Source organism: Meles meles, chromosome 11 (assembly GCF_922984935.1).
Source record: "Meles meles chromosome 11, mMelMel3.1 paternal haplotype, whole genome shotgun sequence".
Taxonomy (NCBI): Eukaryota; Metazoa; Chordata; class Mammalia; order Carnivora; family Mustelidae; genus Meles; species Meles meles.
In genome coordinates this window covers 23,754,954-23,781,557 of record NC_060076.1, presented here as the reverse complement: position 1 = coordinate 23,781,557, position 26,604 = coordinate 23,754,954, and the positions used below count along the sequence as shown (strand labels likewise).

The window sequence follows — 26,604 nt, the reverse complement described above, 5'->3', positions numbered from 1 at the left end:
TGGGGAAAATGCAGAGTGTCTGACGATTATGGATGTAAGATTTGACAACTCTTCTTATTCATCAAACAGCACTTCAATCGTTTCTGCCTTAGTGATATCCTCCCGCACTTCAAAAACCCCAAGGGTTCTGGCAGAAACGATGAATAAACACACAAGAATGCCAGGACAGAATCTAGGCAAAGTCACAGTACTAGAAAAGAAGCCCCAGTTAAAAATAGACACAGAGACAAGGGCACATAATCTTGGGACCTAAGAACCATAAACAAAAAAAGGAAGAGCATCCAAGGTTTCAAATATCCGTCTACCCAGGGCAGGGCCAGGTCAGGCGGAGGCCCAAATAAGAGCAATCTACACAAGGCCAAACAAGCAGGCCACTAACATTAGCAGCCTAGCACTAGGGGACAGAAATACATGGTCTGGCACGTAAGACACTGATCACATGTTCACACGGTGTCTGTTAATATGGTCAGCGCAACAATGGGCGGAATAACGTTTCTAATACCCAGAGAATGACATATTTCGAGAACAGTCTAAATGAGGAGATACTCGATCTCCTTAGCGCTTGTTCACAGTGATAGTGGCAGATGCCAGAAATACATCCAAGGATACTTACTGGAAGGGGCTCTACCACATACCAAGTGAAATCTCCCCAGCATGCAAAGCTCCCTTTGAAGAAGGCTTCTTGTTTCCATCACTAATGTGGAAAATATGCCTCCTCAATGGCTTCTAGTATCACTTCCCTCTACTAGGGGTCAGTAGCAAGGGCTCGGATATGGAGTTTCTCTAGGCCTATTTAACTGACTGTGTCAGACTGGTCAGTAACAGATGAGCAGGAAGAAACTCAGTTTGTTCCTTTTCTTTTTCCAGTTTGGGCTCAACTGGACCAAACTTGTTTGGTTATCCCAAATGATTAAGGCAACTACTAAGCCTTCCCTGCCAAGGTATTTCTGATCATTTGTAAACAATCCCCGGCATTTGGAGGAATGGAGTTGTACTTGCCCATACTTGTCAGACTGGGTGACCAGGTAGTACAAGTACATATGGTGCTTGTTTGCCTAGCTTTTGACAAAGCACTTCTAAGTGTAAATTTACTCAGAGTAAATGGCTTTCTGAGTCTCCATTTCTTCATCTGTAAAATAAGTACCAATCCCATGGGATTATTAAGAAAATTACATAAGATAACATGTTTAAAGAGCCCAGCAGGGCCTCACTTATGGTGCAATTATTAGCAATGCGAGTGTTCCTTCCTCACAAGCCAAGGGCATACCCTGAAGTTGGACTCCAGGTTTCTACCAATTGAGACATGATCCAGGAGGCAGCGAAGCTAGATCCTGAACTTGTGGTAGGCTAACTGGGCCCACAGGTAAGACTGAGGAGCTCATGACTATAACTGAGTACAAGAGAGATCAGCAGTCACTCCCTTTTCAGAATGACTGACACTTGTTCAAAGAGCCTGGTGAAGGGGAAGAACACCAGGCTTAGGGTCAAAGACCCTCAGTTTTAAGTATTAGTTCTAGGGAAGCCTGGGTGGCTCAGTTGTTAAGCGTCTGCCTTCAGCTCAGGTCATGATCCTGGGGTCCTGGAATCGAGCCTCATGTTGGGCTCCCTACTCAGTGGGAGGCCTGCTCTTCCCTCTCCCTGCCCCCTGGCCTATGTTCCCTCTCTCACTGTCTCTCTCTGTCAAGTAAGTAAAATTTTTAAATCAATTAATGAATCTTAGTTCTACCAGTTGCCTGTGTGAGCAAGTTACCTAAACTCTAAAATTAAATGCCTTCATCACCAAAATGGACATATCCACTTTCAGAAGTTTTTTGGTGGGGGGAAGGTTGTGGGTTATTTATGGATTAAAAAGTACATTTTGAAACACAATAGGCATTTAACAGTGTTTCCCTCCATTATCTTGGAGTTCCAGAAAATGCCAAGGAAGAGTTCCCAAGGTCTATGAGAAAACCATAGAGTAAGGCCCCTGGGTTCAAAAGGAATCACTGAAACTAACTCCACAATGATCCATAAGAAGAGTTTTCCAAGTCTAGGAACTAAACAACCTTCAGGCTTTGATCCAAAGCACTAATCCTGTGAATCCAGTGGGATTCAGGTCCTCCAATGGGACAGTAGAAATGATAAGGAAATAATAAGTGCAGACATTGCCACGGCATGCATTAAAGCCTTCCTGTGCCTAAGTATACTATAATGACATCTACGGTACAGAACTGAATATAATACAAGCGAAAGGTTGTCTTGATATTGACTAGATGGTTTGGGTCCTGATACCTAAAAGAAACAAGGTTCTAGAGGCAAGAAGACTCAGAAATTTAGGGGAAAAAAATGTTTAAAGGGGTTATTTTATGATGAAGATTACCTAGACTAGAAATCTGTAAAAGGATTCTAGATCAAGAATAATCAGGGCAGCTGGATGACTCAGTCGTTAAGCATCTGCCTTCGGCTGAGGTCATGATCTCAGGGTCCTGGGATCAAGCCCTGGATTGGTCTCCCTGCTTGGTGGGGAGCCTGCTTCTCCTTCTCCTACTCCCTCTACTTGTGTTTCCTCTCTCGCTGTCTCTCTCTCTCTATCAAAACAATCAATTGATCAATCTTCTAAAAAAAAAAAAGGAATAATCTATTTGGGGGTACCTGGGTGGCTCAGTCAGTTCAGTGCCCAAGTCTTGGTTTCGGCTCAGGGGATGATCTCATGGTTTTGGGATCTGGCCCCAGGTCAGGCTCCAATGCTCAGTGAGGAGTCTGCTTGAGATTCTCTCTCCCTCTCCCTCTTCCCCTCCCTGCACTCACACTATCTCTTTCTCCAATAAATAAATAAATCTTAAAAAAAAAAAATCTGAAATAGACTGGAATGAGAGTAAACAAAACAAAACAAAACAAACATTTCCAAATCTGTTCTCAACATGTGTTCTGTGTCCCTGTGATTTCCTTTCCTGTAATAGTCTAGAATACAAATACCAGAAATCTGGCTGGCATGCCAACACAATACTATGCTGGGTTTATCACTGAAAATAATAATCAAACATGAAAAATAATAACGGTAAGAATAAAACATGGCCTTTTTTCTTCCACAGCTCAAAACTTGGTCTTAGAATCCTGCTGCACAGCTCCCTAAGCTGCCATCACCCACTGACTAGAATTTTTTTTTTAAAGACTTATTTGAAAGAGAGAGAGAAAGAGAAAACAAGCAAGGCAGAGAGGGACAAAGGGAAAGGACGAGAAAAACTATCAGACTCTGTGCTCAGCAAAAAGCCAAGACAGGATTCAATCTCACAACCATGAGATCACAACCTGAGCCAAACCAAGAGTCAGAGGCTTAACCGACTGTGCCATCCAGGAGCCCCATAGCAGACTAGAATTTACACCCAAGAAATCCATTTAACCTACATCATTCATATACTTGTAGCAACATACTTACTCAGCCCTGGACAAAAGTAGTCAAGATGAGAACACTGTCCTTAAGAAATTAAACACCGAACTACTATAAGATCCAGCAATTCCACTTCAGTTTATTTACACAAAGAAAACAAAAACAGTAACTGGAAAAGATTTATATGGCCCCATGTACATTATAGCATTACTTAACAATCGCCAAGATATGAAGACAACCTAAGTGTCCATCAATGGATGAATGGATAAAGAAAATGTGGTGTGTGTACACAATGGAATATGAAGAAGAAGGAAGAAGGAAGAAGAAGAAATCTTGCCATTTGTAACAGTATGGATGGACATTCAGGGCATTATGCTAAGTGAAATAACTCTGAGAAAGACAAATACCACATGCTCTCACTTGTATGTGGAAACTTACACACACACACACACTCACAAACACAAATGCACACCAAGCTCACAGATATGAAGAATAGATTGGTGACTGCCAGAGCTGGGGGTAAGAGAGGTGAAGGGGATTAAAAGATACAAACTTCATTACAAAATAAGTCATAGAGATGTCACGTACAGCATGGTGTCTAGAGCAAGCTAATAATACTGTACTGCATATTTGAGAGTTGCCAAGAGAGTAGATCTTGAAAGTTCTCATCACAAGAAAAAAAATACTTTTTTGTAACTACATAAGGTGATGGATGTTAACTAGATTTCTTACAATCACTTTTCAATGTGCTGTTCAAACATCAAATCCTTGTTGTACACCTGAAACTGATTTAATAATATATGTCAAATATATCTCAGAAGGAAGGAAGGAGGGAGGGAGGAAGGGAGAGAGAGGAAGGAAGGAAGGAAGGAAGGAACTTTCCAGATAAACAAAAAAAGAAAAACCATCCTGGGATGAAGGGTGAGGGATAAGCCGAGTTATCTAAATCATCACTATTAGCAGAAAAGGGATGAGGGGGAGAGGAGATAAAGGTATCAAGAGGAACAAGTAGTGACCACTAAGCTTTCGACAATAGCTGTCAAAACAGGAAGTTCACATCTACTGGTCTGATACAGAACCACAGAATCTAACAGATTGTGACCAGGAAGACAGGCCGAGCAAAGAAAACCTAGAGAGAGAGCAAAATAAAATCTTCCCTATTTGGGGCGCCTGGGTGGCTCAGTGGGTTAAAGCCTCTGCCTTCGGCTCAGGTCATGATCCCAGGGTCTTGGGATCGAGCCCCGCATCGAGCCCCACATCGGGCTCTCTGCTCTGCAGGGAGCCTGTTTCCTCCTCTCTCTCTGCCTGCCTCTCTGCCTACTTGTGATCTCTGTCTGTCAAATAAATAAATAAAGAAAGAATCTTTAAAAAAAAAAAAAAAATCTTCCCTATTTTCCACTGTCAGAGAGATAAGGTTTCCAAACAAACAAACAAACAAAAAAAACCAAAGAGCAACTTCATTAGAAAACAAAACCAAAACTAGGAGGTAGCTGTACCAAACACCTTGCGAATGACACACAATGGAGAGACTAAGAGTACGGCTGTAGAAGAACGCTGGTCACGGAAAGATGCTCGTGACACAGAGTTTAAATGTCGATCACAGGGGCGCCTGGGTGGTTCAGTGGGTTAAGCCTCTGCCTTCAGCTCAGGTCATGATCTCAGGGTCCTGGGATCGAGCCCCGCATGGGGCTCTTTGCTCAGCAGGGAGCCTACTTCCTCCTGTCTCTCTACCTGCCTCTCTGTCTACTTGTGATCTCTCTGTCAAATAAATACATAAAATCTTTAAAAAAATAAAAAATAAAAAAAATAAATGTCGATCACAAAGGAGAACCTTCACTATGAGCCAGTTTTCCTGTGTTTTAAAGTCTGAAGGCATAGGAGTCTCAAGGCATTATTAGCATTTAGGTGGAGAGTGAGATTTTAAATGATTTTAATTTTCTTTTTGTTTGTTTCTCCAACTTAATGACAATAAAATACCAGGGAAATTAATTTTTTTGAAAAATGTGCTGCAAGTAGTAATTGCTTTTACTTTATGTATAACCCTCAGAAAGAAGGAACACATGTCGGTTGCTGTAGAAACTGTGTGCTGCTCAGACCGACCTCTCCAGTCACAGCTATTTCCACAGGGATGGATAAGGAGACGTCCAGTCTGATGATCTGAGGACCATTAATATCTGGCCCCCCCACACCCAACCTTACAACTCATTAGAAACCTGTATCTTTAATAAACTGTTCCTGGATATAAATCACTTGCAACCAGGATATTTAAAAATACTCCTTAAGAGAAAATGGTGTATTCGGCTTTTACTGAAAGTTCCAGCCAGAGCAGCCAGGCCAAAAAAGAAAACATCTGAATTAGAAAGAAGTAAAACTATCTTTTTTCACAGATGACACGATCTTATATATGCATGATCCTACAGAAGCCATAAAAAACTATTAAAGCTTATGAATAAATTGGGCAAAGCTGCAGGACCCAAGATCTACCTTGATTTTGGCAATGGTGTTTTTAGATAGGACACCAAAAGCATAAGCAACAAAAAAATTGGGAAACTCATAAAGATGTGGAAATTAAACAATGCAATTCTGATTAACCAATGTGTCAAAGAAGAAATCAAAAAGGAAATCAAAGAGTATCTTGACCCCAAGGAAATAGAAACACAACAAACGAAATTTATGGGATGGAAAAGCAGTTCTAAGAGGACAATTAGAGTGGTAAGTGCCTATATTAAGAAAAAAGATCTTGGGCACCTGGGTGGCTCAGGAGGTTAAGCACCTGCCTTTGGCTCAGGTCATAGTCCTAGGGTTGTGGGATCAAGTCCTGAATCAGGTTCCTTGATCAGCGGGGAGACTGCTTCTCCCTCTCTTCCTTCCCCTCCCACTGCTCGTGTTTTCTTTGTCTCTGTCTCTCTCTCTCTCTCTCAAATAAATAAAATCTTTAAAAAAACAGAGAAAGAAAAAGATTTCAAATAAATAACCTAACTTCATGGCGAGCTGCTTAATGGATACAGGTTTTCCTATTAAAATGTCCTAAAACTAGGCAGAAGTAGTGGTTGCACAACAATGTAAATGTACTAAATCCACATTTAGAAAGCTAATCGTTAATTTTATATGAATTAACCTTTTTTTAAAAGATTTTATGTATTTGACAGAGAGAGAGAAATCACAAGTAGGCAGAGAGAGAGGGGGAAGCAGGCTTTCTGCTGAGCAGAGAGCCCGATGTGGGGCTCGATCCCAGGACCCTGAGATCATGACCTGAGATGAAGGCAGAGGCTTAACCCACTGAACCACCCAGGCACCCCTGAATTATACCTTTCAAAAATGAAAAAAAGGGGGGAGGAGGCAGGCACAGTCTTAAAACCTAAAATATTTTAAATGTTTATTTTCTCTTCAGAAAATACCACAAATTTTAAAACAGATTTAAAGCACTTTCATCATTGCATGTTTTTTCAATAAAGCTACTTTTTCAAATACTGCTTAAAGTAATATTAATAGAATGGCCCATTTCTTACCAGAAGACTCTTTTCCATTTTGTTTCTCATAGAGGGTGCCCACAGACATCAGGAAAACAATAACCAGGAACACTGGAATTCTCCATGAGCCAGCCAGGGATGCTGAAAATTTATTAAGAGTTAACATTTTTAGTTAAATAAAAATCTGCGCTTATCTTTAAAAGACTCAATTTATTCTTAGCAACAGTATCTGAAGGTAGAAGTTAGACTATGGGGAAAAAAAAAAAAAAGACCAGTAGACTGACAGAACAATTTGGCATAGATGTCATTAACAAAATTATTTCACAGGGAACAAAAATTTTTTAAAGGTCATAAGACAGATGAAACCTCAGTTCAGGACTCCTCTCTGCTCATCAGGGGATCTTGCTAAAATACAACATCCTCCTTTAGGGTTCCAAATCACCAAAGCTTCTTAGAAAGTAATGTTTTGTTCCACATCAGACTCTAAGCAAAGACCTACCCTCAATCAACCCTGATTTTTAACAAGCAGCTCTAAAAACTACTTTAGATAGGCTAATTACTGCTCTAGGTAACTGAATTTTGTTTTTATTTATGAGAACCTAATGCTTCCATAAGCTTAAGACCTGGAGACAAAAGAGTCCCTGAAAAAACATCACTCTACAATATCCTAGCAGGTACCCTGCTATTAGTAGAGAGTCCCAAGTAACAGGGAACTCATTATTTTGAACAGCTAACACTGATCATCTTGACGCTGAACAGATTTGTCTCCCTGAAGCTACTCATTGCTCCGACACCTCTCCCTCATGGTTACAGAGATCTGTGTAAACCGCTCTTTCAAAGGACAGTCCAAATACCTGCAACAGGCTTCCATATTTTATCTCCTCCTTTCCTCCACCCATAGAGCCCAATCCCCTTCTCTCATCCTGAGTAAACACCTCTGGTTCCCATAACTGTTGCTCACACACTTGACTGCTTAGCTATATCCTCCTTAAGTTTGACACTCAGAAGTGGCCATGATGGTGCAAGGGTGCCCTACTTTTTAAGATATATTTATTTCTAAAGGACCTTTTGAAAATGAATATTCTATATAATTAAAAGACAGACATGTTAAAGCATAACATTTGTATTAAAGATTAAAGAAGGATTAAAGCACATTTTCTAAAGATCATTTTAAAGAATGTTAAATGCAACATGTAACACTACACAAAAATTCACTTCAATTCACAGGATCAGCCTCTGCTGATCTTAAGCTAGACTTTCTTAGAAAAAGGGACCCACCTAAATGAAAAAGCAATATAATCCAGACAGGAATTGAAACTGCTCTCAAGTAGCGTTCAGTGCTTGCATTCCACTTGAATGAAACAGTCAACACATAGCCAACTACCAACGTCCAGATCTTAAATGAAATACAGACACAGTTGTAAATATATATACATGAAAATAAACATATAATCATACAAAATCTGCAAACATCTATATAGCATGAGAGCTGTGGATACAACACAGATAAGATGAAGGTGGTCATGCTAAACACATGTGTAGACTTTTCTCTTTTGTGCAGATAAATCAAGATTTGAAATAAACAAGCATTTGAAATCCAGCATATGTAGCGATGTTGCCGTTGTTGTTGTTATTATTATTATTATTATTTGACAGAGAGAGACACACAGAGAGAGGGAACACAAGCAGGGGGAGTGGGAGAGGGAGAAACAGGCTTCCCGCCAAGCAGGGAGCCTGATGTGGGCCTCGATCCCAGGACTCTGGGGTCATGACCTGAACCGAAGGCAGACGCTTAATGACTGAGCCACCCAGGCGTCCATGTAGCAATATTATTTGAAGAGTCTCACAGTGCCTGGTTGGCTCAGTCAGTGGAGTGTGTGACTCTTGATCCCAGGGTTGTGAGTTTGAGCCCCACATTGGGTGCACAGATGACTTAAAAAATAAAAATCCTAAGAAGAGGGGCACCAGGGTGGCTCAGTGGGTTAAAGCCTCTGCCTTCAGCTCAGGTCATGATCCCAGGGTCCTGGGATCAAGCCCCGCATCTTGCTCTCTGCTCAGCAGGGAGCCTGCTTCCCTTCCTCTCTCTCTGCCTGCTTCTCTGCCTACTTGTCATCTCTGTCTGTTAAATAAATAAATAAAAATCTTAAAAAAAAAAGAACAGTCTTAACAACAAAAAAATACCATATAGTTTTAAGATATGTTGAAGTTCAAAAGCTATTGTATACATAAAGATGCTTAAGATAAAAATATTCATTTTTAAGCTATGGACTTAAAGTGAGAGCTTAATATGGTGGAATTCCTCAAGTTTTCTCTATACATTAATATTTAAAAAGAACAACAAAAAAGAAAGCTTCCCCAGGGTGCCCAGGGGGCGCAGTCTGTCAAAGACTCTTGGTTTTGGCTCAGGTCATGATCTCAGGGTCCTGGGATGGGGCTCCATGCTCAGCATTCAGTCTTCTTGACATTCTCTCTCTCTCCTACTGTCCCTCCCACTCATGCTCACTCTGTTTTTCTCTCAAATAAATAAATTAATCTTTAAAAAAAAAAAAAAAGAGGGAGAGAAATAAAGTTTCCCAAAAGAATCAGGTTAAAAGACTCTATCATCATATACTATGAACTGTGCTTGTTAACTGTGAAAATAATTTTTTTTAAAAGCTAGGAGGAAGGCAGCCAGGTGAGTGTGACCCCTGAAATAATCTAGGTAACAGATGGCTAACCCAAAGTGTAGCTAAAAGAAAAAAAATTGGGGAGCCTGGGTGGCTCAGTGGGTTAAGCCGCTGCCTTCGGCTCAGGTCATGATCTCGGGGTCCTGGGATCGAGTCCCGCATCGGGCTCTCTGCTCAGCAGGGAGCCTGCTTCCCTCTCTCTCTCTGCCTGCCTCTCTGCCTACTTGTGATCTGTGTCTGTCAAATAAATAAATAAAATCTTTAAAAAAAAAAAAAAATTACCAGAGGAAGAAACTGCAAGAGCTGAGGTCAAAGGAACCACCAGGGTCCCTTCCTCAGTTTTCCCTCCACAAAACCAAGGGCTCTAGCACTGAAGAAAAACCTAGAGGAGTCTACACAGAAACTCTCTACTAACATTTACGAAAGATGGAAGAATACATAACCCACAACCATGTGAGCACCAAGAACCTATTACAAGAACCTGAGGGCACCTGGGTGATGCAGTTCGTTAAACGTTTAATTCTTGGTTTCTGCTCAGGTCCTAATCTCAGGGTCTTAAGATCAAGCCCCACATCCGGCACCACAATCAGTGTAGAATCCACTTGAGATTCTCTCTCCCTCTCACTCTGCCCCTCCCGCTCATGCACACGCTTTCTCTCAAAATGAATAAATCTTTTAAAATAAAATAACCCAAACCTTGGGGGGGGGGGAGGCAAATTAAAATAAACCAAAAAACCCCCACAACTTTGTTGTAAGTCAGAGAATGAAGAAAAAAACTAATTACTACAAAAGATGGGGAAAACAAAAACTATCTCCTACTTTATTTGGGTCATATCAATCAATAAAATAGTCTTTTGGTCTTAAAACGTTCACAGCGTCTGACCTGAGACTTCAGCTTTGGAACTTTACTAAATAAGAATAAATTCTGAAAAAGTCTTTATAACATAAAGAAGCTCATCACAGTATCATTTAGAATAGTGAAAAGTGGATAATCTAGTAAGTCCCACAGCTGGGAAGTGAGTAAGGAGGATTTACTCAGTAAAATATATGCAGCCATTAAAATCGGTTTTTTTTAACAAAAACTATAGAGTTAGAAACACTCCTAAGATATTCTTAAAGAAAAAGCAAAATACAAAAATCACATACATATGACATGATTGTATCTACTATGTGGCGGGAGGTAAAGGAAATGTACTAAGAAGTTAGTAGTTACATTTTCATGATGGGATTTTGGTTTTCCTTTTACTTTGTGTATTTTCCAAAGAGCCTTTAATGAGCACTAATTATTTTATCAAGGAAAGGATATTAAAATATTCTTCTTCAAGCAACTCCAGTAGATGAAATATCAAGAGATCTTAAGCCCCAGATAATATGAGCACCTGGGAAGTGAGACCACAGCTGCTTCAGAACAGTTCAAGGCTGCAGAACCACACAAATTTAACCTGGGAATTCAGAGAATCTGAGGTAGGGCTGTAGAACTCAAGCCAAAATCTGAGTATAATAATAGTACATTTATATAACACTTACTACGGACCAGACTCTGTTCTAGTGCTTTATATACATATGAACTCATTAAATCCTCATAACCCCAGGAAATCAGCACTATTACCATCCGCATTTTACAGATGAAAGAAACTGAGACTTCGGGGGGCATGACCTCCTCAAGATCACACAGCTAAAAAGTGACAGAGCCAAGTTTAGAACCCAGGAATCTGGATCCAGAGTCCGCTTTCTTAACAGTGAGGAGAAAGAAGGGTGTGTGCTAAAAAAATAAAGATGAACAGCTGCTCCAGTATTCACAAGCAAAAATAAAAAATAAAAAAGTCTGTTTTGGTGACTACAAATTGCTAAAATAAAAAATGATCCTCAGTAAATGGTCCGTTTTCAGTGGTTGTGCCACACACTGGTTGTCAGCCCACCCCACGGAACATTTAGTCAGTAATTCAGGTAAGAGACTAGAAGGCTTATTAATTGAACTCCCAGGTTACACAAAACTGGGAACAGTCAATAAAAACTGAGATGACTGTAATGATTCAAAATGATATTCTGAAGCTAGAAAAGGGCTAATTAAAGTAAATTAAATTTAATAGAAAGATCCAAAAGTCTGCTCTTAGGTTCAAAACTCAACTGCACAAGTACTGAACAGAAAAAGGACAGCTAAGCTACTTTCCAGTTCAATGAGTCAGGAGTATAAATGGTGTGAGTGCCTCTTAATAATGCTCATATCAGGAGAAATGACTGTTTCAATGACTTTTGCACTACTGAACCCCAGCAATAAAATTCAGACTGGGAAAGGAAAGAGAAATCACAACATAGGAGATACAAATATACATGGGGGAGAAAAAAAATTGCTTAGCTTAGAAAAGAGAAGGAAATATCAAGATTTGATAACTATCTTCAAATAGCTAGGAGAATGTCTTCTGGGAGACACACATTGGCCTTAATCGCCCATGGTCCTGAGCGGGAGAAATATGTGGGAATTAGGAAGCAGCACATTTCAGTTCAATATGAGGATAAATTTTTCTAACAAACCATAGCTGTCTAGAAATGGAATATTTTATTTGAGCAAAAGCTGTCAGGGATGACAAAGCAGGAGAGTCTGCTCTCAGTGAGATGCTGACCTAGAGGATTACAAAAGGCATATCTTTTCATACTTTAAGCCTATGATGTTTTAAAACTGATCTCCAATAAGTTTCTGATTCTTACCTGGACTCATAAGGAATCAGTATCACCTACAGGGAGAGAAAAGACTTCATATTTCAGATTTCTTAAGGGAAGAGCATGGTCTAAAGAGAAGTACATATTTTCACCTAGTAAACCTGAAACTCATGGATAACCTCATTTCAGTTTTAAAAAACCACTTATTAAGGGCGCCTGGGTGGCTTAATCGGTTACATGCCCCACTCTTGATTTTGGCTCAGTTTGTGATCTCAGGGTCACCGGGCTCTGCACTGGGTGTGGAGCCTGCTTAAGACTCCTTCCCTCTGCCCCTCCCCCACTGCTGCTCACATTCTTTCAAAAAAAATAAAAATAAAAAATAAAATTGAAAACTTAAATATACTCCCCAATTCCACTTCTAAGCTTGGTTTACAGAAGCACTACAGACTGTGCAGAGATATGAAAATGTTCACTATGGCAGCATAAAATATTAAAAAATTAATAACAACCTAAATGTCACTTTATAAGGGACTCTTTAAAATAATGGTACCTCAAAAAACTGGAATAATTATTCAGACTTTCAGAGGCGTGATGAATATCTACATTCAATGACACAGCATAAATGCATACATGTGTAAATTTACAATAGTGAAAATACACTTGCCAAAATATTTAAAAATATTATCTCTGGATGGTTGGATTTCTGGAGGTAATTTGCTTATTTCTGTTTTTCTTCAAGTGCTGAATTTTCTAAGATTATTATCTTTATAAATAGCAAATGTATTTTTAACTTTAAAAAACCCTCTTTTGGCCTAGGGATTTTTTCTTTCAATATTCTGAAGTGTCTCCTCAGAAAAGATTCACAGAATATTATTAATTCAAAAAGCATGACCATTTGTAAGCACCAGAGATTTTTTGCTAAGCCATATTATACAAATTATCAATGTTTAAAAAATGTTTATCAGATTATCCTAATACAAATTCTGACCTATAATAATCTGATAGGGACACTTCCTTAAACACCTGGAAAAAAGTTTTTTATACTATAGTACTATTAAAAAGAAAGAATTTTATCTAGAAGTGCTAACAAGGAAAGATGTTCTCTAATACAATGATAAAGAGTAAGGTGCAAACTTTTATATATATATATGTATATAGTGTGTGTGTGTGTATATATATATATATATATATATATATATGTTACCAATTTTTGTTTGGTAAAACAAAACCGTATACTTTATATGTTCACATAAGCATACAAATAAATTTAGAAGGTTATTCATCAAACAGTAACAGTAACATCTACAAAGTGAATGGTGGCAGAGAAAAGAAATTATTCACTTTACCATATAGACTTCTATGCTGCTTAAATTGATTCTTATGTAATAAACATGTTTTACTTGAATCAATTTTTGAAGCTGCTAAATATTCTTTAAAATGACCTTATCAAAAATAAAGATTTGTACTTTCAAATTTCATACATAATTTCTAGGATGGATTCCTACAAGTGTGTCTTTAAGAGTTTTTTTATTTCTGGCTCTATGTTTAGCCTCTGAGCAAACCTGTTCAAGTATGAGTTTTCTTCCAGCCATAAATCAATGAACCACAGATTATAAATAAGAGGTCATACTTTCTCAAATTTATGTTCTTTAAAACAATGTATCCTTCTCAAATACATTCAATACTCACTTTAAAGCACCCATGTGCACTAGATACCATATAAGATGCCCCCTAAAAACTGGAGGAATTTATTTAGCACTACAAGCAAGCTAATAAACAATCCAATTTCCTTTCATCTGGCTAATTAACCACATACGCTTTTCTGATTAATTAAAATATTAAATGCATTAGTAGACTTTGCCTTTGAGATTGTTGTATTTATGATCATGTGGGAATTAACCAGAAAAGCAACTCGGCTTGCTGCTGTTGCAGGTTTTTGTGAAACAGCTTCCTAAGTCTTACCTAGAGAATAAAAGCACAGAGAAGGATCCCAACTGCACAAACATACAAATCTCAATCCATGGTCACTTCAGGTACTTCAACCTCCTTTAAAACAGCTTTACTCTAATTTGAAAACTATACTCTTTCACGGTGTGGCAACTTAGAGTCAAGAGCCTGTTATAAGCAAAGTCTTTGAGAAAAAACCTAAGCACTGGAAACATTCCTCCTCATGGATGCCAGGCGAGCAAAAACACACCTAGGAGAGGTTCAGAAGTGGGATGGAGGGGGCCTGGCTGGCTGACTGATGCGCACTTGCTAAGAGCCTTTTGAGCAACACTGACAAACACTTCGGAACCACATGAGGAAACTTAGAAATCATCCAGGCCAAACCCACACTTCACCAACTGGAGTTTAGTAGCTCAGAGAAGAGTCCCGGTCAACCCAAGGTCACAAAACAAGTTACTGACAGAGCTCGGTTTAGAATTTACAGTCTCGGGGCGCCTGGCTGGCTTAGTCAGAAGGGCAAGCGACTCTTGATCTCAGTTCAAGACCTATGTTGGGCAGAGAGATTACTTACAAAATAAATTAAATAAATATAATTTACAGTCTTCTCGCCTTTCTTCATACTTCTATATAAAGTAAAATGGAAACAGTGGGATCAGGGACCATGGAGTCCCTGCAAAAACTGTAAATGGTCTCCAAATATTCTTTAGGAGAGGAAGATCAAAACACTCCCAGCAAAAGGGTGGGGGAGGGGTGGGTATTAGCTTTTTTCAGTTTTATCTTGACAACTCCACATCATGGGAAGATGCCAAGGGCCCCAAAGACTGTGTCACATGAGAGCATGGTGCGACAGGTGATTTTTTTTTTAAAGTGTTTAGAAACCACTTACTAAGTCCATACAAAATCCTAACGTCTGAAACCATTTAAAAGAGCTACTCATACCATAAATAACTAGTCTGTACTTGTAAGCAGGACAGAGTGTTAGGAGACTGAAGAAACCACAAGAGTGAGGTGAAAAGGAACTGAACTAGAAGGATAAACTAGCAAAAAAGGAAAATACAGGTACTGAAGCCACTACAAAGGAAAACTATTTCCAAACCACTTGGAAATAGCTGAACAGATACAAGGATAAAAGAATAGATGACCAAGGTCACTAGATGACTAGAATCCAAGGGCCTTTGGGGGAACATCCATGGTTAGTCCAGTCCTAATATTCTTTTATGTTTCTTTCCCCAAATAATTAAAATCAATTTTTTATTTTAGAAAGTTAAATTAAAACATTTAAACACAATATAGTGGGGAAAAACTTTTAAGAAGCCTTACCAAAGGTTACTCAGAGAATTCTGATGACCAAAGGACTTCAACTACTGACAGATCTGCTGAACAGCTTACTGACAGAATAAACAGATCAATCTCTAAGTCAATCTCTGCACCAACAAAATTCCTCCCTCCTTCATAGGACAATCGTGAGAATAAACACCCATGAAAGCACCTAATCCAGCACCTGGCATATGACAGATTCTCAAAAGTTGGACCTTAAACGTATGAACTGTCGGCTCTCCAAAACGCAGATTTGCTTACATGTGACTTTTCTCCCTGCCTTTCCCCTCTACGTCCCTCTTCTGCAGCAGCCTCAAATTTACAAGTTGTCTAGAAAACATGGACTCTTTTTCAATACCAGCCAGCTCTGCTTGGGCTCAGAGAACCACAGCGACAGTGAACTATGAGATAGAAAAGTTACAGAGTGGGCTCCTTGCCCAGTCACCTGACATTCCTCCACTTCGTGTCAAGCTTTAATCAGCCTTTTTGGCTGAGAGCTGAGGACTCCCAGTCTGTTTCCCAAGTACACCTCACCCCATCCAACCACCCATGCCTAAGTGCTGCTTCAAGAAAGCACAACTGCAAGCCTCATTTCTCTCAAACCCAGATCAACCTGGGGGACCTTCTCATTCAATTTAACCCCCTCTACCACTCCCACTCACTCCTAATGAACTCATACAGTTTCTGTTATAACGGTTTTGTTTTCCCCCACCCCTCTTCTCCCATGCCCCATCCCTGCAGTCAAGCAGCTGCTTCAAGCCTTTTTTTTTTTTAATATTTTATTTATTTGACAGAGAGAAATCACAACTAGGCAGAGAGGCAGGCAGAGAGAGAGGAGGAAGCAGGCTCCCCGCTGAGCAGAGAGCCCGATGTGGGGCTCGATCCCAGGACCCTGAGATCATGACCTGAGCCGAAAGCAGAGGCTTTAACCCACTGAGCCACCCAGGCGCCCCTGCTTCAAGCCTTTTAAAAATCATTAATTACCTTGACTACCCTAACCCCCTTCCCTGCCACAAAATCAATATTAGCCCTTACTTCTCTTCCACTCATCCTCAACTCAGATTAGAGTAGTTAAGTAAAATACAAAAATGAGGGTTTCTCCTCTGTAAAGAGATACACAAAATGACATGCATGCAGCTACAGGCACTTCCCCACTGGGACTTAAATTCCTCATCTCTTTTCACTGAGGGTAACTAGAAGAAATGCCCCCACTTTCCACTGATCCTGAAGTATGAAATTACGCTATTCACACATTAGATCTTTTGTTTTCCAGTTTGCTACAGTTTGGCAAATACCATATTTGGCCTTACCTAAAATAATTTACACTAAATTGCAGTATCAACAGTAAAAATGTCAGCAGAAACCTTACATGTGTCTGCCTCTGACAAGACTGAATTTCTTGGATAGAAATCAAGTCATTGTATTTATATTTCTTTTTTTTTTTTTTAAAGATCGTACTTATTTGACAGAGAGAGATCAGAAGTAGGCAGAGCGGGGGGGGGGGGGGGGGGGGGGGGGGGGGAGGGCCGCGGGGAGCAGGCAGAGAGCCCGATGTAGGGCTTCGATCCCAGGGCCTTGAGATCATGACCTGAGCCAAAGGTGGAGGCTTAACCCACTGAGCCACCCAGGTGCCTCTGTATTTATATTTCTTAACAGCATTCAGTATTCTGCCTTATATGAGCCATTCAGTCAACTGAACTGTGCAGCAAGGTAAAGGAGAAATCTCACTGAAGGTATAAGGGCAAAGGAGACGTGGTGTATGTACTCCATAAAAGCAAAGCACGACTTTCTTCACATTGTGTGACTTCAGGAACAACCACATTCTCTGTGCCTAAAAAGCCTCTCCTTAAAAGTGGCAGGCATCTGGCAGTAAAAAGTGTATAAACTCTGGAATCTCTCCCATCTGACAATCCAGCAAGCCCTGTGAGTTCAAAGGTCATTCCACATCCCTCCTTCCTACCACAACTGAAATAGCCCAGGCCACTTAGAGGCCGAAGCTTGTCTGTCTGATCACAGGCTGCATCCCAAAATTATAGACAAGGGGTTCCCCATTACCTTGCTGGCCCGTGACGTGTATGTGTGTGTCTTCTCCATGAGAACATGTTCATATACAATTATATGCACCTTGAAGACAATGCCTGCATCTTATTCCTTTAAAACCTCTACACAGGGGGCACCTGGGTGGCTCAGTGGGTTAAGCCACTGCCTTTGGTTCAGGTCATGATCTCAGGGTCCTGGGATCGAGTCCCGCATCGAGCTCTCTGCTCAGCGGGGAGCCTGCTTCCCCCTCTCTCTCTCTGCCTGCCTCTCTGCCTACTTGTGATCTCTGTCTGTCAAATAAATAAATAAAATCTTTAAAAAAACAAACAAACAAACAAAAAACCTCTACACAGGGGCGCCTGGGTGGCTTAGTCCTTAAGCGTCTGCCTTCAGCTCAGGTCATGGTCCCAGGATCCTGGGATCGAGCCCTGCATCAGGCTCCTTGCTCAACAGGAAGCCTGCTTCTCCCTCTCCCACTCCCTCTGCTTATGTTCCCTCTCTCACTGTGTCTCTCTGTCAAATAAATAAATAAAATCTTAAAAAAAATTCCCTACACAAAGCCTAGTATCCATCAACATGTTCAATCACCTGTTACTGGAAACAGAGGTGGCCGTGATAGAGCAAGGGAATACAGGAGTTCTGGGATCAACCATCACTCTACAAATAACCTTGGCAAGTCAAAACCCTGTTAGACACATAAGGGGAATTATTTTGCAACTTGATGTCAAGGCACACTGAACACTGACAAAAGCGAATAAAGTTATTCTTAAAGGGTATTGTCTATTGACAAATTAGCCTTATTGACAAAACAGCCAAATTAGTTTGACAAATGTGCATTAAACAGCCACCTGTTTTTAAAAGTCCTCAGTTAAACAGCTGGGTATTAACTCGTCTACAATCTAGTCTGAGTTAGGAAGCATGCCCCTAGATTATCTTCAAAATCCCTTCCAATTCTAAAGCTCCCTAATTTTCTAAGAAAATAAGCTCTGGGTGATCCAAGAATCACAATCTACCACTCCTTCACCCAGCCGGCGTAAGTAATCCAGGCGGGAGGCGAAGTACTGTGGTACAGCTTTCCCTCCGCAGGTGGTTCCCAAGAAGTAGACTGTGGCGTGAAGCGGGCCCAGGGGCCTCCCGTCTGAACTCAGAAACCGCACCCGGCGTTTGAAGAATGCTTTGTTTTAGGACTTGAGCAACTGGAGTCGACCACTCCCTTCCTTGTCCCCAACCTGCCCTAGCCTGCCTGGTTTAAAAAAAAAAAAAAAGTCACCTGTCCTATCTGCAGAATGTCAAGCTGGACTAGGATCCGTTAGGTCCCTTCCTGCTGCCATCCAGAAAAGTTCCCTGTGAGAACTGAAGATGGCCGGGGGCCACCACCACCCTGCCCCTCCTCTGGCCAGGGGTAAATTCAAGTCCACCCGCCCATGCTCAACTCAACCTGCAGAGCCGCACTGCGATTTCCCCCCACCTGGGGACACGTCCCCCACAGAGGGTCTATTAAGATGGGGCCGGCGGACAGGAAGGCTGCTGCGAGCCACACCCGCTCTCTCTTCGGAAGGAAGCGGGCCGAGGTCTTCAGGGGCACGCGAAGGAGGGCGGAGACTTTGGAGGGTCCCCGTACTGGTGAGGAGGAGCTGTAGGACGGCACCTCCCGGAGTCAGGGGTGCGTAGTGCGGGCAGCCGCGCGCCCGTCGGGCCCACTGACGGAGGCCCGGCCGCTGCTCACTCACCCACAGGCTGCTGAAGTAGTCCAGCCCGCGGCAGATGAGCGCGCCAACGTGCGCCAGCAGCACCTGCACGCCCAGGTAGCTGCCAAGGCTGTAGAGGCCGTACAGGAGCGGGCCGCCCGCGCCGAGCAGCAGCAGCAGGCGGCGGCGGCGCAGCGCCTGCTCGCCCAGGGCCTCGACGCCGTAGTCGGCAAAGCAGAGCGGCAGCAGCAGCGCGGCCAGCACGATGGGCGTGTGCGCGCGGTGCAGACGCTGCAGCCAGTGGCGGCCCAGGCGCGTCAGCGAGCTCTTGAAGGGGTGCAAGAAGGTGCCACACAGCACGGCCCACAGCAGCGGCCGCAGGAAGGCCTCCAGGATGAAGTAGACGAGGACGGCGGCGCCGCAACACAGGCACACGAACAGCACGGCCCCCGTGTTGTAGAAGGCCTGCTTGATGGGCTTGTCGAAGCGCAGCGCCAGCGCCGGCGTCCTGGGGGTCTCCCCGCAGCAACCGCCGCCGCCTCCCGGGCCCACCGGGCGCGGGACCTGCAGCACCGGGCCCGGGGAGCCCCGGGGACTGGGCGCTTCGGCAGGGCCGCCGCCGTCAGCCATAGTGGCTCCGCGCCGCCGCCAAGAGGCGGTACTGGGAAGCCGAGCAGGAGGCACCGGGGTGAGGCAAGACGCTCCGCGCGCAGCATTATGGACGTTGTAGTTTTTAGCTGGGCACCCAGCACCTACAAGACCCTTAGGGAACTACAACTCCCAGAAAGTCTGGAAGGAGTTCTTTCGCCCCCGGGTTCCTTCGCCTATTGGTCCCTGCAGATGCAGGTAACAGGTTTCTAGGCTCAACATCTTCCAGGAATGGGGTGCAAAAATGTCCCTCCACCCATTGGTTAAAGTCAACTTTTAAGGAGCCGGAATTCCCAAAGAGGCACTATATTCGCAGATCGAAATTCTAGGCTGTACTTTAGAATCCCCGGGGTGGCGAGGGCGGGCCCGGGGTGGGGGGTAGTACTTAAGAAAGACGGATCCCCACATCCAGTTCTCTTGATCTATTTAAGCAAACTGTTTGCTCCCCGTGCAGTACTTAAATAGCGATTACCATACCGCAGACCCTGTTCCAAGTTCCTCATTCACTGAATCCTTTGAACAACCCTCCAGTCCCTATTCCCACTTTACAAAAAAGAAAACTGAGGCACAGAGAAGTTAAATACATTGCCAAGGTCTCACAGCTACTGAGTAGCAAAGACATAATTCAAGGGCGGAATCTGACTCCTAAGTCTGTTGTCTTACCTTCTGTACTAATTGGTCTGACTAGTGATCTTTGGCATGTTCTTTAAAGCTCCCCAGTACACTATGAAGTACAGCTACTGTTGACATTGGGGGCAGGTGTCATGTGAGCGAATCTAAACTCCTAAAAGAGCTCGAGATCAGATTCTCAAACTGCTGTTTCTTTTTGAGACCCGGAGTCAGATTAGTTAAGCCCCCAATCCTGATTTCCCATCTGTCACATGAATATGATAATAATAGAAGCTCATGTCTCAGGAGAGAAAAAGAGAAATCTCTAGGGCAATGCAAGGTGCTTTCTTATGTTAGAAAGGTCCTGGGATCCAGCCCTAAAACTCACATCCCAACCAACATTTTTATTAAACGAGAAAGAAAGAAAGAAAGAGTGGGAGGGAGGGAGGGAGGAGGAGGAGGGAAGGAAGGAAGGAGGGAGAGAGAGAAAGAAAAAAAGAAAAGAAAGAAAGAAAAGAAAATGAAAGGAAAAGAAAGGAGTGGAGTATGCCTGAGATTCTCTCCCTCTCTGTCTGCCCCTCCCCCAGCTCGTGCAATGCTCTCTCAACCTCTCTCACTCTCTCTCTCAACAAATAAATCTTTAAAAAGAGAGAGAAAAAAGCAAGCAGGCAAGCTTTATTGAGTACTCAATATGTGACTGATTTGAAACCCTGCAGTTTACACATTTTCTGTTTTCATATAATTTTAAACATAATTTTTATTTCTTTTTAAGTAGACAGACAATATCATTATTCACAGTTTTCAGATGAAGAAACTCTTGCTTACTAAGACTTGGAGACGAGGGGAGTCAGGAGATAAAGTAAAAGAAAAAAAATAATTCCTTTCTATCTCATTTTTTTAGGTTTCAGGTCCCAGCTCTTGTTTTTCAAGTGATCTTTGCACTTTGACTCTGTAAATATATTGCTTCAGTTGACATACATTTTGCTTTGCTTCTTTACTTTGTCCAGGGCTGCTGAGATTATATTACCGTCGTGGTCACATTTGTTTTCAGTGCCCATTTTACACTGGCCCCAAGCTCCTATTTATATCACAACAAGGCCTCAGCCTCTCTCCCAAAAAGTCCTCAGTAATGAGTAGAGAATCCCAAAGACAGTGCCTCACATATATCCAGAGACAGGAGTCAACCACCAAACACCCTGTGTCCTCCCTGCTGCCCAAACAGCTCACTGTCTCCTGTACCTGTCATAGGATTGCCAGTGTGTATGTCACTATTCCCAGATCCTGGATACTCGCAAACTCTTAATCCTCAGAGTGCCAAAGAGCTGGACTCCACTCAGAGAGGAGGAAGAAGTCCACCTCCCTGACTTGCCTACGGTATGTCCCTTTGTGACCGAAGCCCTACACCACGCCACTTGTGTTCAATTTATTATGACTCTCCTCATGGGAGTTCCTTCCATGTCTGGTCTTCTGTCCGCTAGTCACAGGGCCTTAGAATCCATCAAGACCCAGTATCCCAGGTCTTCCTCCAATTCTCTCCCTCTAGTTACAAAAAAAGAAAAACAAAATGAAACCAAAAGAGAAAGCCCCAACAGCTCCATTTCACATAACAAAAGGCTTTACAAACAGAAACTGACTTAGGTATCCATTGGACACTGGGGGTGAGGGGGGAGTTAGGGGTGGTTGGCACAGCAGTAAGGTTGCCTAAACTCTGTTAGGGCCCCACCTCAGCAAACCAAAAACTCCCTGTCATGGTGCTCTGCTTCCAAGCCTCAGCAAAAGGCAAAATTACTGAACATTTCAAAACTGTTCTAATGGCCAAAGCAATTGAACTGACAGGTCTCCAATAGAATTTCTAGTCAAGAATGGAATTCTAACAGAAATGATGGCGGATGCGGTGGAAACAAACTAGACTAACGTTGATATGGCCTATTTTAAGGTTCCCACAGAATTTTGTTCCCCACACTATGATTGTACTTACCACACTGTGGTCAAGGTCGGTGGTTTACATGGGTTTGCTTCATCTCTGTTTCCCCAGCACCAGACACAGCACATGACATTCATAGCATAGAGTAGAGTACCGTGTTTGCAGAGCAAATGAATGAATGAGTGGTAGCCTTTCAAAAAGCCTGTTTGTGCTTCCTGCATGAAATGTTACTGAAACACTGAGAATGCCTCTGCCAGGCATTCCTGAGGTTGAGAGCAGAGGCAAATTAAAATACTGAGCTGTAGATCCCACAAACTACATTTGAGAAGAGTACACACAGTCCATTCAAATCTCTAGCTGACAGGACATGGGCCTCTAGGCTTCTCCTCCAAAACGTAAGGTTACTTGAGCTTTCTTTGTTTACCTCACATAGCAACTCAGTCCAGCCACCTCAGGCAGGAACGGCCTCCATGGACAGCCAGGACACAGTGGAGGTGAAATGGGCTCAGGAGGGGACCAAGCTGACCCTGGCACCACACTGCCTTTGGCCTTCCTGTTGCGTGAACCCATCTGTTCTCTAATCATTGAAGCCAGTTTTGCTTGGGTTTTATATTTCTGGCAACGGAAAGCTTTCTGGCGGATAAAATGATAATACCTACATCATTGGTTGCTGGGAGGGTTTTCGAAGAGTATCTAAAGCAGCAGCATGTGCCTGGGATATGGTGAGAACCTGATAGGGGCTCTCAGGGTAACACAGTGGCTGTCCTGAAGCCACAGAGGCGGTTGGAAACAACAGTTAAAGTTCACAGACCTCTTCCCCCCCACCCCGCCCCATTTCCTGAAGGTATGAAGATAAAGCCCCAGGGATAAAACAAATACAGGCAGGAGAGGATTCTCCCAGGCATTGTATCTTGGCGTTCTCCAAGTGTCTTTACACACAGTTATTGAGCTGAGCTAAGCCCCTGTTTTGTACAAAATCCGGTGCTGACAATAGAGTGTATATGAACAAACAAAGGAAAGAAAAGAGAAAAACCAAAAAGCAGGCTTTTAACTATAGGGAACAGATGGTTACCAAGTGGGGGAATGGGGAAAGAGGTAAAGGAGATTAAGAGGAAACTCCTTGATGAGTATTGAGTAATGTACAGAATTGTTGAGTCACTGTACTATACACCTGAAACTAATTTAACACTGTATGGTGACTATACTGGAATTAAAATAAAAAACAAAACAAAAACCATGGAGTGTGTATGTCAGGTATAAAGTGATACATATGTATAGTGAAGGAGGAGAGATCGTGTGAAAAGTAATCAAACAGGCATTGCAATTCCAAAGAGGAGTTAACTTTTTGCTAAGTTCACGGCAGACATTGCTAATCAACCACTGATCTCTTTCTCCCTCTGCCTAGACATAGCCTCAAAATCCTCAGCAGAACTTTCTAGGGAACCACTATCAACCGAACAAAGTAGGCAGACAAGATGAAACTTATTTGCCTTTTCTACTGTAACTTATCATGGAGTGTCTGATACTAGATAAAAATGGCAGACTAAAAAGGTAGGTACCTGGTGTAGAAGAAGAGTTTAGGAAGTTAATTAGTGTGTGTGTCAGAAAATACTGAGAGATTTTTAAAAAAATCTCAGTGGTTAAAGGACAAATATTGGAAACAAGTCTGCTACCATCAGGCCTTGCCTGACTCCCTAACTACTCTCCTTCCCTCTCCTCTTCCCATGCTGGGACACAGCACATCACTTACAGTGTGGGTCCTGCCAGTTCACTGAGTGGAATGTAGGCTTTCCTGCCTCCAGGTTCCTTTCCTTCTGGTCTGTGACATCCAGCTTCGGCTAACCTATATGCCATGTCAACAGATAATTTTACTAGTTAATGAAAAATTAGTGAAGAGATTATCAAATTGGTTCAGTCAACTTAACTGAGACCCATGTACCCAGGAGAGAGCCAGTGAATAAGCCGCAGCTTGGGTAGTCCTTTCGGGAAAACACACACACACACACACACACACACACACACACACACACACACTTTTTTTCGAAAGTCTGCAACCAGTGGGGTACCTGGGTGGCTCAGGTTGGTTAAGCCTCTGCTTTCAGCTCAGGTCATGATCTCGAGGTCCTGGGATTGAGCCCCATATCAGGCTCCCTGCTCAGTGGGGAGTCTGTTTCTCCCTCTCCTTTTTCCTCTCCCTCTGCTCCTCCCCCTCTGCTCTTCCTCCTCTCCCTTCTGCTTGTGCTCACTCTCTCAAATAAATAAATAAAATCGTTTTTTAAAAAGTCTGGGGCACCTGGGTGGCTCAGTCAGTTTGGTGTCTGCCTTCTGCTCAGGTTGTGATCCCAGGGTTCTGGGATCGAGTCCCACACCAGGCTCCCTGGCCGGTGGGGAGTCTGCTCATGCTCTCTCTCTCAAATAAATAAATAAAATCTTAAAAAAGAAAAAAGTCTGTAACCAAGATAGCTCCGTTCAGGAAAATGGGTGAATTTTGTGATTAACAAATCTGTGCTGAAAGCCAGAGTGCCTGGCCAGAGAGTAGGTGGTCTTCAGTGTCCTTTGTTGATAGCTACGCATCTTCCCAGGAGAGATTTACATTTTATCTGGAATGGCTGAGTTTGAGAATTACATATCAGAATTTGGAATTCTTAATCTGCCCTTCCCTTGGCTCGACTCCCAACAATATACTCGAACGAAGGCTGAGGCCACCCAATGTATAAACACCCGCGCTTCTGGGTAAATCAGAGTAAACCACGCTTCTGAAAACCAGAAGATGCTGAATGCATTCCAGATTGGCCAGACTAATCCTTCTTTATTTAGAAATAAACTATTTGTGTTTGAGAATCAAGTCTTGCTGGGTTTGAATCCTAAGTGTCACCTGTTTGTGTGTTCTTGGCACCACACGGTGATGTCACCGGCACCTCTGCGTGGTCTCTGCTACCATCTCTGCCCTCCTGCTCCATTCGGTTCTCTCTCTTGCAGGCAGTGTGACCTTTCTCAAACACAATGCGATCCCTTCAAAACCTCTTTACCCCATGGAGGAGTCCAAGCTCTTGACTCTGGCTTCCAAGGTCCTGTGTGATGGGGCCACACTCACCCCCACCTCTCCGCACCCCTGCCTTGTCCTTTATCCTCCCATACTGTGGTGGGAAGAAGAACCGCCCTGTCCCGATCCCTACAACCTATCAGGTGTGTTACCTTAGGCGGTAAAAGGGACTTGGCACTTAAAAGATTTTGAGATAAGAGATTATTCTGGGTCAAATGGGTGGGGCCTAAATGTAATCTTAAATATCTTTATCAGAGGGAGGGGAGAGGTTAGGCTACAGAAAAGCAGCAGCAGCAATCTGACCAAGGATGCAGAGAAATTGGAGTGGTGAGGCCAGAGGCCAAGGAATGCCCACAAGTACCAGGCAAGAAAGGGTCCTCTCGCCTGGAGTTCCCAGAAGAAATCAGCCCCGCCATCATCTTGATTTTAGCGCCCTAAGATTCAGTTTGAACTTCTGGCCTCCAGAATAGAAAGAGAACACAGTTCTGTCGTTTTAAGCCACTAAATGTATGGTAATTTGTTATATTTGGTAATATAAACCTTGTCAAATGGCAGTGGTCCTGGACACATCCTACTGGCTTTTCTTCTGGGATTGCTCTCCTCTTTCTTGGAGATGCTTCTCCATGCCTTTTGCCTGCTTTACTCCTACCCCTTCTTTAAGATTCAGCTTCAGGACCACTGTCTGCTCTCCTGGCTGCCCCAGGTGGGTGGGAAGGTCCGTCCTCCAGGCTGGCACCACCCCTGGGGTAATTCCTTACCACCACAGTCACCAAAAGGTCTAATCATGGTGTTTATGTGTCTGCCTCCAAAGCAGGCTGTGAGCCCCTGAGGGACAGAAGTCAAAAGTTGTTCTCCCTTTAGTCCTCTTTGTGTAGGGTCTAGCACAGGAACTGGCTCATAAGAATCCTCAGTAAATGCTGAATGAAAGAACAGTCCCTTGCACTTGGGACTGAGCCCTAAGAAAATTCCAACTCAACCATCAGCGGGGTTCAGGTCTGACAGCTGAACTATCCACCGAGAATCCTGCAAAATAAATGCCACAGGGAACACTTAGAATACCAAGAAATAACCAAATATTTGTTTTCTTGTGGGGGGGGGGGCGGGGGTGAGGATTAGGGCCTATAATGTAGAATGTGGTAATGCCCGATTCTTTCCTGACATTCCTTGAGCTTCTCAATCTGGCCCCAGGGGCGCTGACAGCTCACCTGCCCTATTCAGCAAGTCTCA

The 26,604-nt window shown here is 42.8% G+C and overlaps 1 protein-coding gene across 4 annotated transcripts in view; it reads right to left on the bottom strand.

Annotated features, from left to right (window-relative positions):
* The window catches only part of TMEM245 (transmembrane protein 245), a 96,995-nt gene extending 77,198 nt beyond the window's left edge, over positions 1 to 19,797 (bottom strand). For all 4 annotated transcript variants that reach the window (XM_046022710.1, XM_046022711.1, XM_046022712.1 and 1 more), the window contains exons 1-3: positions 19,196 to 19,797; positions 8,116 to 8,233; positions 6,877 to 6,978 (exon numbers count right to left, since the gene is read on the bottom strand). In XM_046022710.1, coding sequence (XP_045878666.1) covers positions 6,877 to 6,978; positions 8,116 to 8,233; positions 19,196 to 19,783 — 808 coding nt within the window. In that variant the 5' untranslated portion in view covers positions 19,784 to 19,797. The remainder of the gene's footprint in view (positions 1 to 6,876; positions 6,979 to 8,115; positions 8,234 to 19,195) is intronic.
* Between the last annotated feature and the right edge of the window lie 6,807 nt (positions 19,798 to 26,604).